Source organism: Formica exsecta, unplaced genomic scaffold (assembly GCF_003651465.1).
Source record: "Formica exsecta isolate Colony F162 unplaced genomic scaffold, ASM365146v1 scaffold201, whole genome shotgun sequence".
Taxonomy (NCBI): Eukaryota; Metazoa; Arthropoda; class Insecta; order Hymenoptera; family Formicidae; genus Formica; species Formica exsecta.
This window is the reverse complement of record NW_021849308.1, coordinates 1828949-1847130: the sequence shown is the minus strand read 5'-3', so window position 1 is coordinate 1847130 and position 18182 is coordinate 1828949. Positions and strand designations below refer to the sequence as shown.

Sequence of the window (18182 nt, the reverse complement as noted above, 5' to 3'; positions counted from 1 at the left end):
AATAAACATATATAAAAAAATCTTTTTATGTATATATAATGTAATAATTGCTTTGGCAATATGTTTTTAATAAATTAAACTATTGCATGGATATCATACATCTGTGGCAAAGAAAATCCTTCTTCCACGAAGAAGATGTTGTGATCTATAATTTCTTACTATACGTTCCCGTTTATAATTATAAAGATTTCTAAACGCTTCTACCTGTTGATAAATAAATTGTAACGTAATTTAATAGCGCATTTATATATAGCTACAGTATATATATTTTCCAAAGTTTGATATGCGTTGTATACTTGATAGGAAGATATTCTTATCGGGTTCGGCATAATTATCCACGTAACACACTCATTATACGGAGGATAAGTGAGAGAACCTGAATAAGTGTAATATCCGGACGATGTGCATGCGTGCATCATCCAACGTAAGCAATCTGTAACATATAATTGGATAGTTAATTAAAAAGTGTTAGCATTACAATCGCTCAAAACTTTCATTCATGAAAAGTAAAAAATACATGTTATCAAAAATATATGAAAAAAATGCAAATTTGCCAAAATTTTGACTGGTGACTGAAAATATATATAATGAAACGTGAGAACATAAAATCTCCTTTCTATTACGCGATTTAGTCTACGAGTGATCAAATTGATATATTGATTAAAGATCGTCTCACATTGTAGAATTACCAGGCGTAATATTCACGGTACTATCCGTTTGTTTTATTTCCGCGAGTTTATCAGTGATTGGAGCAAGTGCTGGATTGTCCGGAAGTCCAGAACAGCCAACGACCTACAAATATATATCTTTTTTATAATAATATATAATTTATATTTTATAAATGCAGCACGGTAATCTACTGAAGAAGCTATTATCGAGCGATCTCAAGGATTTACCTCAAAAATATTGATATTTACTTGATATTATTTATTTTTGCTTATTATCATACCTGCATGAGATAAGAGAGTATTGCAATCCCATCAGGTTTATTGTAGCATTTTTCTATCAATCCGTAACGTGTGTTCCAATGCATAACTTGCGCTTCCATTGAATACCTTATTAAACACATGTCATTTAGAAATTGTATATTAACCAATATTAATTGAACAGAAATAAATTCATATAGAGTTCATATAAATATTATAAATTTATTTAAATTATTTAGAACATAATAAAACATAAATATGAGTTTAAATAAAAAATGTAATTTTTGTGATACATTATCTCTCTCTCTCTCTCTCTCTAACCAAATATTATCGATAGAATGTTCCGCGCCTCGACAATTAGACGGACCCCAGCGAAACTGAATGTTCATGAATTGAAATTCATCATCTTTTAAAGGGCCGCCGCGTATTATCGGCATTTTTCTGTTCGCCAGCTCGAGATTAACTAAAAATTATTAAATTATATATATTAAACTAGATTAAATATATTTTACAGTAATTCTTAATTTTGTGCTAAATATAAAAACCTGTTTGGCCGGTGTTAGTAAGTATCGCTGTGCCAATGTTCGAGCAATAATTGGTCAAAAGCAATGGTGGAAATTTTTTGGTCCATACGCGACTGATATCGATCGGAGATTGTCGCCAATTTGGTAAACCCGAAGATGATGTTGTGTACAATTTTTCTTGTAGAGCGCAATTAAAATAAGGGGTTTTAAAAATAAAAGTTAAAAAATATATTCAATATACAGAAATATATTTGCAAGAAGAAAATTATAAATATATATATATATATATATATATTTGTATTTATATACAATATTTTTAAATAAATATATAGAAAAAGTATCTGTAACAAATTTTTTGAGCGAGATTGAGTTGAAGATTTATTTACGTAATCGTATACCTTTGGATTTAGATGTCATATTTGTATCACGACTATAATATCGAACTTTGACAAACAGGAAATAATGTGAAATTAAGTGTCCATTATTTTCAATTATAAGACATGTTATTTTAAATATAGGTATTACAATTATCTGACATCTGTCATGATGTCATTTTTATGAACAGGTTGTAAGTGGTTGCCAACTTGTGGTACGATAAGAAGTTGCTAACGCATTAGTAGGTGCATTGTTTTAACTTACTTAATTTTTTTTATTGAAAAAAAAATAAAGAATTACCTTCACATCATTTTTGTGAATTGAAGTACGCTTTATCGATTCTCATAAATTGTCATTTGATGTTTCATATCATATTATATATTTTTATGAGTGGCTTTAATAAAAATTATTACGTATTATGAAGTGCTGAGCAAAATCTCAAATAGATCGCACGTCTATGCATGCATAAAAATTTATTACGCCGGAAATTTCGCGTACAAAGACAAGTCTGAAATTTTATAACCCAAATGTATCTTCCCAAAAGTTACATCATTTCAAAAATGATGGACTTTTCGTTAATAGAATGTATGATTGTGTGTAGCGGCACTCTTCTCATATGTAAGCATCGCAAAAAAATACGCATATGCGTACACACGAAGATTGACAACTAAATCATTAGATTATATATTTATATATTTATATATTTATATATTTACATACATGGTTTACAATGTGTGTGTTATATAATATAATTTCATTTATTCTAGTGTTATTATTAAGTGATATGTGGAACTTGACACAAGTTTTCTTATATATAAAGAATGATCTCCAGCTACCTACTTTTTCATTTGGATACGCTCATCAGAATGGTCCCCATACTTGGAAGGATCTATATCCCGGAAGCACCGGTAGCAATCAATCGCCTATCAATATTATCACCAGGCTCACTGTAGTAGTGCAACCATCTGAACCACTTCGATGGATCAATTATAATAGCGTACCAAAATCGATGACTATCATGAACGACGGTCATACTGGTAGATTTAATTAAACTTTCTATAATTAAGTAAATAAATTAAAATAAATTGATAAATTCTTGATATTTTTATAGAGATATTTGTAATATCTTTCGTATTATGCGTTTTGCACTAATATATGTACACAGTGATATTCCGAGGATCCTGGACCAGTACTACACGGCCACAGCTTCAAGGGGGACCTTTGACCGATACGTATGATTTCTCTCATGTTCGCTTCCATTGGGGTCCGTCCAACGAAGAGGGCAGTGAACATACTTTGGACTATGTTCGTTTTCCTATGGAACTACAAATTGTCCATAGAAAACGTGGAATTAAATCGCTGTTGGAAGCAATCAGCCTCGGAGTGAAAGACGGAGTAGCGATTGTTTCGTTCTTTCTTCAAGTATGATTTTTTGCTGGAAATATATAAAATGAGTATATCTCATCACCAATGTTTTCTGTTGAAAGATTAAATCGATCCATTCTCTCTCTCGCTCTCTCTCTCTCTCTCTCTTTCTCTCTCTTTAAATGTTTAATAAAATATATTACATTAAATATAAATATATTATGTTAAACTGAATTTATTGTAATTACGCCTGATTATAACGTATCACAGATAAATTATGCGGATAATCCTTATCTGGATCACATTGTGAGAAATTTGCGGCGCATTACCTATCCGGGAACTGAAGTCGGCATACCTCCTTTCCCATTGGAATGGCTTGTTTTACCTTTTGACAGAGATTACTATACATACACTGGGTCTCTTAGCTATCCTCCTTGCAGTGAAATAGTTACATGGATCATTCAGCAAGAACCAATTGCCATATCTGTATCACAGGTAAAGTAATCTGTTTAGTAATAAGATATTTGTCGTCGGCTTTATGTTGTCATTACTATGTATAATCTTTTGTTATAGGTGGAACAATTTCGAAAACTATGTTCAATGGATGGACAGTTACTTCTAAATTGTCGACCAGTTCAATCACTAAACGATCGTGAGGTTTACTTTTACGAAGAAAGTTAATCGTAATTTTTTAACCCATATTTATTTTATCAAAATATTCACGTGGTCAAGCACATACGAAAATCTCATTTCTTTACTTGCGCATTAATTTCAATAAATATGTATGCAATTAACGGGAAATTCGATACGTTGATAATATTCTATTTACACAGATGCGTAGGATGCGTAAAATTATCAAAATAAGCTCATTACATACAATGTGCGAGTTGCTTATCTTGTGAGTAATGTAAATATAACATTCAAACGTTAAAAATTTTTATAAAATACGGATATAAATTGGTATATTTTGTGAAAATATATAAAATCAATAACGAGTTTACACAGAGAACAACATTTTTATTATCATTAAGGTGCGTTCTATAAATACGTAGGACATATCTTGCTGGATGTTTTAAGAAAATAAAAATATATTAAAATTTGTGTCACTCATTATACAATAAAAATTCTTTTGGCACAAGTTATTATAATACATTCTTCCAAAATTAGTGTCGAAGAAGGAAGCGTTCCTTTTAGTTAAAGAATATATATGACACATTCTTTCTATAGATATATATATATATATAATATATGTATGCACCATCCATTTTCTAAAATAGATGATAAAATATATATCTATTCTAATCTAATATACACTATTATTAGAAGTTGTTGGAGCTGATTGACACTTTTATCACTTCAAGCTTTCAGATCACAGAAGGAGATTTTGGTATCATTACAAATATTGACTATTAAGATAATTATAAATATATAAGTAAACAAATTTAACAATTTGTTACCTAAAATATGTTAGCGTATATTAAGAAAAAGAAATCTTATTTATCTTTTCTCAAATCAATATATTTTTTAAAATTTAGTTTACACAAATAAAATACTTTGAAAATTTATGCAATTAAAACGCGCAAGCAGCGTTATATGATTTTCATATATATTTCTCAATATGTGAAACTTTAAGGCGTTGCGCTTATAAAATCTGTCAATAGTGAGAAGATCACAATCAGTTCCAGCCCTTCTACATACATCCACGCACGCAAATCTCATTAGTCAAAACTCATTTTTTCTAAAAATGCATGTACAACTTTGTGCGAAAAATTATTTTGTATCTTGAATCAGGTAAATTTTTCAGAAAGGAAAAAGGACTCGAAAATTCTCACGTACACAACGCACATACTTTTATTATCTGCACTGGCAAGTGTATTTACAAGACGACAAAATATCGCGAATAACAATTCGCCTTGTTGATCGATCTTCGCCGGCAATCGTCATAAAATCTAAGCGAGATATCATTGTAATATCGCGGCTTGTTATTTGGAGTGAACACAACAAAGATGCGTATATATTGTATATATACATCAGAGTGTATCGGTCACTTTATTACTGACTTGCAGCAAAACGCGCGCGCCAGGAAATGATCTAAAAATTAAGCATACGCATTTGTCGTTATCTCGCTTCGAAGTTGATCGGTCGGTTTGCGTAAAACAGAACAAGACTTGCTTTCTGTCCGCAGAATTCCCAAGTCGCAGTTTTGCGACTCACATCATTGTCCTTAACTCACAAGACTCAAAACAGATTTTGAGAATGTTTGCAGAGATGATAGTACACGAAGATACAAAACAAAGATGTTTCCTCTTTCTCAATGACAAGAACGAATGTGCCATGACATTCTTTTTACTTCATTGAGACTACGAATCATGGATCATTCATCCTGCATATCCCTTATCGTTCGACAGAGGAAAGCGGACGTTATTATTCCGAATGTCTGAAATACATTTACGTGATTATTTCTGTCTCATTAAGTATTCAAAACAAAAAGAAGAAAACTATCTAAGAAAAATAATTCAACAGATCTAGTATATATCTATTATATAACTTTTATAAAACCACTTTATAAAATCCGAAAATCTCAAAAACCGCTTTCTTACATAAAATATTTTCTTCTGAATAAATTTTCTTTAAAACTTTGCGCCGGCGAGATGATTTATTAAAAAGATTTACCTGTATTCCTGCCATTGCCATGCCGAGGAATACCAACGTGAAACTTTCGCACTGCAGCCAGTTCGTGACTTTTCCAAGGCAGCCCTAAAAATGCATCGTGTCGATCAAAATACATAACCATGTGATATGCATCAATGATATTTTTATGATATGATATAAAATGTGTACCTCTTTGTGTCTGTATCCCTCATGACCCTCTTTGCTTTCTACTTGACACGCGGCCTCATCCCTCGGCTGCGGATGCAGCCATGGTTTTTCATTCTACCAGCAACAAAAGATTACTCACCTTAAGTGCATGCATTCACTTTTTCATCGATATTTTACTCACATTTTTGTGAAACACTCTCGAAACAACGCTCATCGGACTGCCTGTATTCTTATTCTGTAAAATAGTAGCATTTGCTGTGCGATTTCACTAATAAATTTATAATAAATTTTAATTAGACATCTAAAGTAAACAATAAAAAATAAGATACGACAAACAATTTGTAAAACCATAAGTTAAAGTTATTCAGAAAATGACAATATTGGTTAATATACGGGGTGCGCCTATTAATAATCGGATTGATTTTTTTTTTTTAAATATTTTGTGTGATTACCAACTATTAAAAAGTAACACTGTTTCTAAACTTCGAGTCACGTCTATCAACTGTAAAAATTTTATTATTGTTGGACGTACGCGTCATAAAATATGTCGAATAAAGGAGCCAGTAAAAATTTGATGTCGCCGTAAAAGCATGATGAGCTAAGGAGTATCTACATATCAAGTCCTCTCTAAAACTTAAAGAAAAACGTGACGCAAACGAAATGTTAAAAGAAATTTTTCAGGATGATTGCCTATTGCGTACATAATTTTTTGAGTGGTTTGGAAGATTTAGAAACGGTTGCAAAGATGTGGAAGATAACGAGCAATCGAGGCATTTAAAAACAATTTCGACATCGGATTTCTTTGAAAAAATGTGCAAATTACTGCAAAAATTGATGCAAAAACTATGAGAATATTAGCGGAAGAATCCGAATGTGTCTCTAAAAACACGGTTTGCAACATTTTACACAACGATTTGAATATTACTCGTTTGGAACACTCGTAGTGCTTGACCATATGTTACATTTGCCTGATGTGGCATTCTATTTCTGTTTCCAAAAATCTGCTTCGAAAATTCCAATTCCAAAGAAATTCATTACTATAGCATTCCGGCGATTTATGCGATACCGGCGAGGGTGCTTGAAAGGATTCTAAAAGAGGGCTTCCAAAAATCAATCCACTTAGTGGTTAACCGTGCCCAATGCTGTCTCGACGTTGAAAAGATATATTTTGAATAAAATAAATTAATGTTGCCATTAAGATTGTTATTTAATTTTATACAGCTTTAGTCCGGTTATTTAATAGACGCGCTTCGTAAATCCATAACTTGTTTTAAACAAAATGTCCAGGTAACGATATCACGTAACATTTTTAAACTTGTATTTGTGTTTTCAAAACATATTTTATTAACTATCCCAATCTTTTCTTTCAAAGATTTGATCAAAACATGTTTTTCTAAAAACAATAAATTTAATTGCATAAGATACCTCGGAATTTTTGAGAACACAACATGTGAGGGGAACCTGCCTCCTGTTTCCCGAAAAATGACCGTCTCTCCACCAAGCCGTACCATTGTAATCGTCGTCGCCATGGATTCCACAGCAATTAAACTGCAATGGAACCACTAATGTGCTCTTCGAATCATCGCGAAATGTCTCGTCGGGCGAACGATTTCTGACAAAGCATTGCATGCGACCCCGTCATGCATGAAACATAATTTACAAGCACATATTTCGCGCATAATATGTGCTGCAGAAAAAATAAGCCGAGACACAGAAAAGATCTTTTAACAAAATATTTAATAAAAAAGTTAAATTGTATTATTATTTCGCTCAAATGCCGTGCACAGAGATAATTACAGCATGCGATTTTTAGCGAGAATAAATCCAGAACACAATTGAAATCTTGATCACAAGATACACAGAAAATAAGTTTTACCGCAGAAGTCGGAAAATTGTACAAGAAGTGGATTCATATCAAAATAAAAAAAATCATAAAATATCGCAAAAGGAAAATGTAACTAAAAACATGAGCCACTTCACGAAAATATGTTGTACAAAGCTCGAGATGAGCATTTAATTAGATCAACCCTCTTAATGCGACACCTTATACTGCGCAAAATCCAAGCTGTGGCTGAAGGGGATATCGCTGGTCGAATCGTGACCATAATTCACTGCCAGTTTGCTGGTGAGCCTTTCCTCCAGATCTGACAAGATCTGGAAAGTCATCAACCCACCGATGGCCGCCGTCACCAGTTCCGTGACGATGAGCGCAACCAGCATGCTCATGTACTGCGAAAAAACGAATGGCGATGAAATCGCCGACCTTGACCCCCGACGATCTATAACGGTAACCGCGCCAAGACGAGGTGAGCAGTAAAAATGTCGTTTTACTCACGGTGGCGAGGATGCATTGATTTCCGCGTAGCGCGGCGCGACAGCCGAAGAAGCCGACCGTAAGCACGATAAAACCGAGCCCGAGAAGGCTATAAGCTATCAGATTAATAGTTTCGTGCGGCTTCACGTCAGATACGAAAAGATTGAGGATGTGCCCCTTGCTGGGCTCCAGGAGCAACCAGGCGCCTATAACGAGCACCATGCAGCCAGCCAGCTACCAAAAAGAAAAAGAATCGCACGGTAATTTTTCATTTCTTCCTTTATCGCGACGATAATTTTGCACCGCAAGAAACCGCGTGTTTCCCTAAATACGCATAAAGTTAAATAATGTTTAAATCATATTTTGTGCCTTTCTCTAGAGATATAATCTAATCTGACGTTGATCCAACGATGCAAACATTTAAAGGATAATTGTTTTGCTCTGGAATACACATAGAAGAAATATTTATAGTTCAAGTACCAGCGCGTCTAAGTTGTCGGTACGTGTCGCTATTTCTAGACTTAGTTTATAATGTTATAAAGTATAAGTGCATGTTATTTACCCATATTAATAGATTAAACGTAAATAACGCAATTTTCAAGTATTTCATGTTTGTTATCCTTGACCCTCCAATTAGTCATCAATCTGCAAATATAACACGATACGTGACCCCAGTTGTAAGATCAAATATATATATATATATATATATATTTTCATCGATATTTTACTCACATTTTTGTGAAACACTCTCGAAACAACGCTCATCGGACTGCCTGTATTCTTATTCTGTAAAATAGTAGCATTTGCTGTGCGATTTCACTAATAAATTTATAATAAATTTTAATTAGACATCTAAAGTAAACAATAAAAAATAAGATACGACAAACAATTTGTAAAACCATAAGTTAAAGTTATTCAGAAAATGACAATATTGGTTAATATACGGGGTGCGCCTATTAATAATCGGATTGATTTTTTTTTTTTAAATATTTTGTGTGATTACCAACTATTAAAAAGTAACACTGTTTCTAAACTTCGAGTCACGTCTATCAACTGTAAAAATTTTATTATTGTTGGACGTACGCGTCATAAAATATGTCGAATAAAGGAGCCAGTAAAAATTTGATGTCGCCGTAAAAGCATGATGAGCTAAGGAGTATCTACATATCAAGTCCTCTCTAAAACTTAAAGAAAAACGTGACGCAAACGAAATGTTAAAAGAAATTTTTCAGGATGATTGCCTATTGCGTACATAATTTTTTGAGTGGTTTGGAAGATTTAGAAACGGTTGCAAAGATGTGGAAGATAACGAGCAATCGAGGCATTTAAAAACAATTTCGACATCGGATTTCTTTGAAAAAATGTGCAAATTACTGCAAAAATTGATGCAAAAACTATGAGAATATTAGCGGAAGAATCCGAATGTGTCTCTAAAAACACGGTTTGCAACATTTTACACAACGATTTGAATATTACTCGTTTGGAACACTCGTAGTGCTTGACCATATGTTACATTTGCCTGATGTGGCATTCTATTTCTGTTTCCAAAAATCTGCTTCGAAAATTCCAATTCCAAAGAAATTCATTACTATAGCATTCCGGCGATTTATGCGATACCGGCGAGGGTGCTTGAAAGGATTCTAAAAGAGGGCTTCCAAAAATCAATCCACTTAGTGGTTAACCGTGCCCAATGCTGTCTCGACGTTGAAAAGATATATTTTGAATAAAATAAATTAATGTTGCCATTAAGATTGTTATTTAATTTTATACAGCTTTAGTCCGGTTATTTAATAGACGCGCTTCGTAAATCCATAACTTGTTTTAAACAAAATGTCCAGGTAACGATATCACGTAACATTTTTAAACTTGTATTTGTGTTTTCAAAACATATTTTATTAACTATCCCAATCTTTTCTTTCAAAGATTTGATCAAAACATGTTTTTCTAAAAACAATAAATTTAATTGCATAAGATACCTCGGAATTTTTGAGAACACAACATGTGAGGGGAACCTGCCTCCTGTTTCCCGAAAAATGACCGTCTCTCCACCAAGCCGTACCATTGTAATCGTCGTCGCCATGGATTCCACAGCAATTAAACTGCAATGGAACCACTAATGTGCTCTTCGAATCATCGCGAAATGTCTCGTCGGGCGAACGATTTCTGACAAAGCATTGCATGCGACCCCGTCATGCATGAAACATAATTTACAAGCACATATTTCGCGCATAATATGTGCTGCAGAAAAAATAAGCCGAGACACAGAAAAGATCTTTTAACAAAATATTTAATAAAAAAGTTAAATTGTATTATTATTTCGCTCAAATGCCGTGCACAGAGATAATTACAGCATGCGATTTTTAGCGAGAATAAATCCAGAACACAATTGAAATCTTGATCACAAGATACACAGAAAATAAGTTTTACCGCAGAAGTCGGAAAATTGTACAAGAAGTGGATTCATATCAAAATAAAAAAAATCATAAAATATCGCAAAAGGAAAATGTAACTAAAAACATGAGCCACTTCACGAAAATATGTTGTACAAAGCTCGAGATGAGCATTTAATTAGATCAACCCTCTTAATGCGACACCTTATACTGCGCAAAATCCAAGCTGTGGCTGAAGGGGATATCGCTGGTCGAATCGTGACCATAATTCACTGCCAGTTTGCTGGTGAGCCTTTCCTCCAGATCTGACAAGATCTGGAAAGTCATCAACCCACCGATGGCCGCCGTCACCAGTTCCGTGACGATGAGCGCAACCAGCATGCTCATGTACTGCGAAAAAACGAATGGCGATGAAATCGCCGACCTTGACCCCCGACGATCTATAACGGTAACCGCGCCAAGACGAGGTGAGCAGTAAAAATGTCGTTTTACTCACGGTGGCGAGGATGCATTGATTTCCGCGTAGCGCGGCGCGACAGCCGAAGAAGCCGACCGTAAGCACGATAAAACCGAGCCCGAGAAGGCTATAAGCTATCAGATTAATAGTTTCGTGCGGCTTCACGTCAGATACGAAAAGATTGAGGATGTGCCCCTTGCTGGGCTCCAGGAGCAACCAGGCGCCTATAACGAGCACCATGCAGCCAGCCAGCTACCAAAAAGAAAAAGAATCGCACGGTAATTTTTCATTTCTTCCTTTATCGCGACGATAATTTTGCACCGCAAGAAACCGCGTGTTTCCCTAAATACGCATAAAGTTAAATAATGTTTAAATCATATTTTGTGCCTTTCTCTAGAGATATAATCTAATCTGACGTTGATCCAACGATGCAAACATTTAAAGGATAATTGTTTTGCTCTGGAATACACATAGAAGAAATATTTATAGTTCAAGTACCAGCGCGTCTAAGTTGTCGGTACGTGTCGCTATTTCTAGACTTAGTTTATAATGTTATAAAGTATAAGTGCATGTTATTTACCCATATTAATAGATTAAACGTAAATAACGCAATTTTCAAGTATTTCATGTTTGTTATCCTTGACCCTCCAATTAGTCATCAATCTGCAAATATAACACGATACGTGACCCCAGTTGTAAGATCAAATATATATATATATATATATATATATGTATAATATTAATATACCATATAAATATTAAATTTTTTGATTTATATCTCTGGTTTACAATTTATATTGTTTTATGCATATTAACGCATAAAGATAATGCAAAATTAATTATCTAAATAATAACAACATTTAAATATCTCTGTCTCTCTTTCTTTCAAAGACGTTAAAAAACATGTTTTCTCTCCTTCCATTTTAATAGAACTTGATAGATAATTTTTTAATTTTAGAACACTTTTCATTCGATATCGAAAATTTCGTATAAGGAATACTTTTTTTTTTCTATTAATTCCCAGTCACAGCTTCTAGTATAACATTGAGAGATTATTTATTATTATTATAATTAAAAAAAAATTTTTTTTTTAATGTTTATTATTTAAATTATTTTATTACATCACACACGATTTAGAATTATTTATTTATCGATTACCGAGAATTTTATAAAGTTTTTTATTTATATTAAAGACACAGATCGTTAAACTATCAAAAAGCATCATTACAAAAACAAAAACTCTAGATAGCAAAATTGTATACAGGCATTGTACCTGTCAGTAGCGAGTTAGCTTACTCTACTTGATATCGACGTCAGCTGTGCTCTCGATTATCCCTGCGGGACACTTTCGTATATAACTGTCACACGATTACACAGTCCGTCGCGCGCTTTACAAACAATGTCACACAGTTATCAATATGGAAATCACAAACACAGATGCACAGATTACATCCGTAATCCTCAAAGATCATCGCTGTCTTGATACGTGTCCCCAGCCGTGGTTCACAGGTGGTTCGCGATATCCGTGCGTTCTGTCATTCCTCCCTGAGATCGCTCTCTCCTAACGTTCCGATCTGCGCGACATTCGGGCGTCGCAACGCATTCGAGCAGGTGCAACGAGAGCACAGACGGGAAGAACGGACCCGCTTATCACTCGTCGATATCAATCGATAGAACCTCCTTCAGCATCCAGGTGTTTTATCTCGCGTGTCGAAAGTGCGAATTCCTTTACTCGTTAATCCCGACGGTAGACTAAACGCGGAGCGGAATCGAAATGGACTGGAGTATGCCGCCGGATTCCGTCCGCCGCCTTTCTCACGTCTGTACATCATCGACATCGGTCCAGATGCGTCTGCGTGCTTCCGCCGTCGCGGCGCCGACGCTCTATCGTCAGGGGCATAGTTGATCCCCACCCGCCACCCAGGACTCCGTCGACGGTCTCGGGGGAAGCTTCATCAACACGCTGCTGTTCTACTTACCGTATAGCAATTCTATAATAACCCAAGGTTAATTAAGGTACCGTGGCTATCGCCGTTCTTTTTGAATTTGCATAGAATATAAAGTCGAATGAATTAAAAATAATATTATAATAAAAAAAATTTCCTATAAGGGAATATCTCAAATATTATCCGGATGGCAAAATTATGAATTATCTACAGAAGGAACAACTCATTGTTACACATTGCTATACGTGACTTGCACGAGTGTGAAACAAATGCGAAAGATCTTACGTGGGAATTGGACGAAACCGCGGCTAATTTAGTTACGCGGAAGCTTAAATTAACGTTTGCGTAACAACTCGACAGTTCGTTGCTTTACGCTAAAAAGGATATGTCATGTGAAATGTTGCCTCGAAAAAAAAGCCTCGTTATATATTATGTAAATATAATAAAGTTTTATTATTAGGTATTAACAATTTTTACAAAATTTGCGCTTAAATATTGTACAGCTACGACTAAAGGACATCAACGCTATAAAATCGAAGAGCACTTGTAACACGCGTACACAAAAGTTTGTTGGTTTGTTTTTTTTTTAATATAAAACAGCTTACATAAATTGCACGGCAGTGGACGCCCGCTATACGACTAGAGATATACATTCAATCAAGTCGTATCATATTTAATTCCACTCGACGCCGTTTCATACGATATCTTATATAAAACGGATCTGTCAAATCTAATATCGAACAATATCAAATAGCGTCGTCGAAACTAGGAGAAAATGGGCAGTTACGCGTGTCTGATTAAATACACGCTTTACCACTTATGCCATCGGCGTATGACGCGTTTTTTTTTTACCTCGCTTTTATGGCAGTCGCTAATTATAGACCGCCGACGCGATCGTGTGAACAAGAGTGAGCAATAGTCGCAATGGAAGCGCGTAAAAGTCATTGTTCAAACTTGACGAAATTTAATAAAACGCGTTCTTGCGATTTTTTTTTTTTTTTTACACGGACATACATACAATACGCAACGATATACGTCGTCATCGCGTCGGTTAATTATGATTATAATACAATAGAATATGACGTGAGCAAAAACGATTGTATAAATAAACAGATATTATAGTACAAAATGATCGGGATCGACCCATTTACAAGATTACGAGCCGATAAGACTCGCACAGACGCACATACGCACTCACCAAATACACTCATATAAACTTACAACCTCGTCTTCGAATCTAAGTCTATGCATTGGACGGTTGCATCTGTAGTAATATTTGTAGTAATATTTTTGCAATTTTTCTCTTTCCTTTTCTTCTTCTCTCCTCCTCTCTCTCTCTCTCTCTCTTTCTATAATTAAAATGTACGCGTCCGCATGAATTTCCGCAGAATACGGAACATCTCCAAAGTTATTAGTCAAGACTCGATTAATGAGCCTTCATTAATCCAACTTTCTCGCGCTGCGCTTAGAGCCACAGTCACAATAATAATAATAATAATTTATGTTGCAATCCCGATGGCGTTTATTTGTAATCTCGCAATTTATTGGCGGAACATATTGCCTAAGCTTTAGCCTTGCGAAAATTCAATGTACGATGGGAAATAAATCAAATAAAATATTGGTTCAGAAAGATATTCGCAGTCTTTCGTTCGCCCTTTTTACACGCCTCTTTTGCACGCGCGATTTTCACGGCCTCGTTTCATGCCGGTATACGGATATACCTGAACGCTACATCACGCTACTCTTTTATGGATATCACATGCGAAGTAACTCGTTCAGAATATATTCCGCCGGGAATTCTGCGGATACATTTGCGCGTTCGCGTGAATCGGCACGCGGGTATCGATTCACATTCAAAAGACAACATATGAAATGGCAGAATATATATATATATATATATATATATATGTACGTAATCACTCAACTATTTTCCGTAAGCTTTGACATGTTCTCTATATGCGCTTCGGGGTTGTACATATGAGAAAAAGTATGCGCTACTCGGTAGCAATTATTCTGAATTCTATCTTGTATATGTCATATATTACGCATTTTTTCGAAATTAAGTACACTTTATACCGCTTTTTTTTGCCACACATGCAAAAAAGGCACATAATTGTCTATTTTATATGCATATTGTGAATGCAAGATGAGATGCTTGTTGACATGATTTTTACGCGATGTAAGATTTTAGGCATTTTAATATCTTACGGTATATCTCGATAAAACTTTGATGTAAAAAAATATTACGTCCATCACAGTCTTACTTGTATATCGAAACGATATCAAAATTACACTGTCATATTAATTCATTTTTGTGTTATTTTTTAACACATACGTGTAATTCGGTGACGGTTTTTGAGCCAATACGTGGCTTCCATTTGCACGTCGTCGAATCATGTAACTTACAATTCCGTCGTGGTTTCTACGGGACTCTGCTCGCCTAGATACGTAAATCCAAGATGCGAGTAATCCTTTCTCTCCCTGAAGGTGACGTTGTCGTTGGACGGACTAGGGCTCAGGAGATCTGCGCCGTGATTGTACAAGGGATTAAGTACCGGCGTCGCGTCGCGATTATTCAAGGTATTTGTGTTGCTCGCACCGTGATTCTTTCGGCCCAGCGTGGATCGCCGCAGGGAATGGATATTGGTGTCGCCGTGATTACCGGCGATGCTGGACGCGCGCGCCGTAGTTGCCGCTTCGGAGCTAACGGGACTTTGTTGGCCTTAAACGAAACACATAAGCTCGCTGTATATACTTGGAATCGTAGCGTAAGCGATGTATACATACATATCGTGCGGGGATAAATCGTCGCTAAAATCCTCTTTGGATAAAATAATTTCGCTTTACGAAATATTGATACAGTTAATATACGAGAAAATAATATATTTTTAAAACTGTGTGCTTTGTCATTTTGACACTTTTTAATACATTGCAATAAATAATGCAAAAAAGGAGATAGATACCAGTTTTTTCTCGCACATAATTTCTTTTATTTAATAACTTGGCGATATAAATTTAGAGATCTTGTATGAATTTTCAGATATTTTTTTTCGAATTACCAGTACTGTCTCCATGATCTTTGGTGATGTAACTGACATTGTCCAGGCTGAACGCGTGATTTTTGTTGCTGAAGTCCAACTGTAAATCATTGCAACTGTCGTTGTCGTCGACCGGCACGCTCATCTGGAGTACCTGCGTCTCGTACTCCTTCAAATTCGGTTCCACATAGACGGGATCATAACGCGGCATTACGTACATGCGTTGCATACGTTCCTTGTACGCTTTGTACCTACGTCACAAGATATTTTCATGAGAAACTCTCTCAAAGGAATTTCATAAACAACCCGGAAAGATTATTCTTACAGCGATCGCAACGTTGAAATAGCAAGTGCTAGGGAAGATAGTCGGAGTGGAAATTGCAATTAAAGCTAATAGAGATAATAAAGAGCTGTATGAATTTGCATCACTCACACTCGACTAGTTGAATGAATATTTATACTCGCGAAGCGACTCTCTCATGCGACTCGTATAATAACAGTTGAGGATCGTAATAATAGCTTAGAATGATATGTATGCATAATAATTAATACAACTGTGCATGGATGCAACAATTTTCATGTTTATCGTATGAAAACATGAAAATTTTTTAATTATAATATTAATTAATTTGAAAATTTTTTTTTTATGTATTTTATAACTTTATAATTAAATCTTGCTTGTCGATGTATTTTATATTACTAGTAGCGAAATCATGCTGCGATTCCAACATTGAAATCATGCATGACTGTAACTTACTTGGACCAAGAGACGCAAATGTAGATGATGCCGGCAATGCCGAGGATCAGGATCACGCAGGCGATGATGATCAACGCGTACGGGAATACCTCACCGCTAAACGCGATCGCAGTTTGTGTTCGCACCGGCTCAGGTGGCATCACGGGTGCGTGAATGTCGATGGCGTTCGCTCGCACTAACGTAGACACGTCAAATGTAATATTCGACATGGCCGACTTATCCATAATTGACCTGTCAAGAATTCAATATTTTTAATATTTGCTCACGGTCAAATGTCACAGTAGGATTGGATGTCGTAATTGACCTTTCGATATTCGCGTGGGAAACATTTGTTCTCTATCATCGATACGCAGATAAGTCGTATTTAATCAACTAAAGTTGGAAAGAAGCTAACTGTCATGAAACTTATTGATTTGTACATCCATGAACGGTGTATCAAGCACAAAGCGAAAATTATAAACACAAACCTTATTAAAAAAATTGATTTAAGAAACATTTTGTCCTCTAACAGCTAGAATTTATTAATTATCGTAAAATTAATATAGTAAAAATATTTACAGTAACGTCTATAGATTCTATTATGTACTGTTACTAATTCTGTTCTAGATTACAAAACGTCTTATACAAGGCGGTAATAATATTTATAAAAATATCTAAAAATGTGCAAAGCATTATTATACATTAAAAGACATGAATTTAATCATATTTAATGTTATATTCTTGTATTTTAGCTTTATAATTAAATTTGCTGTATGTGTTTTGATATACTATAACTTAATTTTAATTGATTTTAATTAATTAAAAATTTTGTATGTATGCAGCACAAGTACACTGCAAGTAATAGTAGTTACATAATACTGTTCCGTAAATAACTGTGAGATAACCGCTTTAGCGTGCATAATTACAAAGAAGACGTAGGAGATCTAAAGTGCCGTTACAATAAGAATTCTAAGAAGTCTCTCAACATGATCTTCTCATTAATATCAAAAACTTGAAGAAGAAATTTATTCTAACAATTTCCAAAAAAATTCTATTATATGTATTTTACTCGTAAAATTTTTCAACTTTTGGTTACTATATACGTGTCAATACATACCTCAGCACACTGGTGCTGTTTCTACTGAGTATGATCTCGGTGTCCGGGTCGACCGCGTAGAACCACACGTCGGAGTCCTGCGGGAACGTTTCCACGGTGCCATTTTTCGTCAGAATTTTTCTCATCGCGACCTTATCGATGCCGATCAGCAGACCGCTCTTCTGCTCGATTATA

The 18182-nt window shown here is 34.9% G+C and overlaps 5 protein-coding genes and 1 long non-coding RNA gene across 7 annotated transcripts in view; 2 read left to right on the top strand and 4 right to left on the bottom strand.

Moving 5' to 3' along the window:
• Positions 1-672: 672 nt before the first annotated feature.
• LOC115234707 (carbonic anhydrase 2-like) lies at positions 673-1867 on the bottom strand. Its single transcript, XM_029805997.1, has 5 exons — positions 1849-1867; positions 1472-1627; positions 1248-1389; positions 950-1055; positions 673-792 (listed from the first exon to the last, which is right to left on the bottom strand). The coding sequence occupies exons 1-5, from the start codon at positions 1865-1867 to the stop codon at positions 673-675; spliced, it is 543 nt and encodes a 180-aa protein (XP_029661857.1).
• Positions 1868-2546: 679 nt separating this feature from the next.
• On the top strand, positions 2547-3871 carry LOC115234738 (carbonic anhydrase 1-like). Its single transcript, XM_029806047.1, has 4 exons — positions 2547-2862; positions 2991-3247; positions 3461-3685; positions 3764-3871. The coding sequence occupies exons 1-4, from the start codon at positions 2556-2558 to the stop codon at positions 3869-3871; spliced, it is 897 nt and encodes a 298-aa protein (XP_029661907.1). The 5' UTR covers positions 2547-2555.
• Positions 3872-4186: 315 nt separating this feature from the next.
• LOC115234733 (tetraspanin-11-like) lies at positions 4187-9032 on the bottom strand. The gene is made up of 8 exons (XM_029806037.1): positions 8887-9032; positions 8346-8558; positions 8054-8239; positions 7436-7558; positions 6192-6245; positions 6032-6124; positions 5864-5947; positions 4187-5627 (listed from the first exon to the last, which is right to left on the bottom strand). Exons 1-8 carry the CDS (start codon positions 8932-8934, stop codon positions 5565-5567), a joined length of 864 nt encoding a protein of 287 aa, XP_029661897.1. The 5' UTR covers positions 8935-9032; the 3' UTR covers positions 4187-5564.
• Positions 8443-8914, top strand: LOC115234740. The gene is made up of 2 exons (XR_003883952.1): positions 8443-8584; positions 8704-8914. It is a non-coding gene; the product is annotated as an uncharacterized LOC115234740 (long non-coding RNA).
• LOC115234706 (tetraspanin-11-like) lies at positions 8958-13021 on the bottom strand. Its single transcript, XM_029805996.1, has 6 exons — positions 12445-13021; positions 11752-11834; positions 11211-11423; positions 10919-11104; positions 10301-10423; positions 8958-9110 (listed from the first exon to the last, which is right to left on the bottom strand). The coding sequence occupies exons 2-6, from the start codon at positions 11797-11799 to the stop codon at positions 8958-8960; spliced, it is 723 nt and encodes a 240-aa protein (XP_029661856.1). The 5' UTR covers positions 11800-11834; positions 12445-13021.
• Positions 13022-13544: 523 nt separating this feature from the next.
• LOC115234725 (cadherin-99C) overlaps positions 13545-18182 on the bottom strand; it is a 125060-nt gene continuing 120422 nt past the window's right edge. For both annotated transcript variants that reach the window (XM_029806025.1, XM_029806026.1), the window contains 4 exons: positions 18009-18182; positions 16913-17143; positions 16177-16406; positions 13545-15839 (listed from right to left, as the gene is read on the bottom strand). In XM_029806025.1, the coding sequence (XP_029661885.1) occupies positions 15520-15839; positions 16177-16406; positions 16913-17143; positions 18009-18182 (955 nt within the window). In that variant the 3' untranslated portion in view covers positions 13545-15519. The remainder of the gene's footprint in view (positions 15840-16176; positions 16407-16912; positions 17144-18008) is intronic.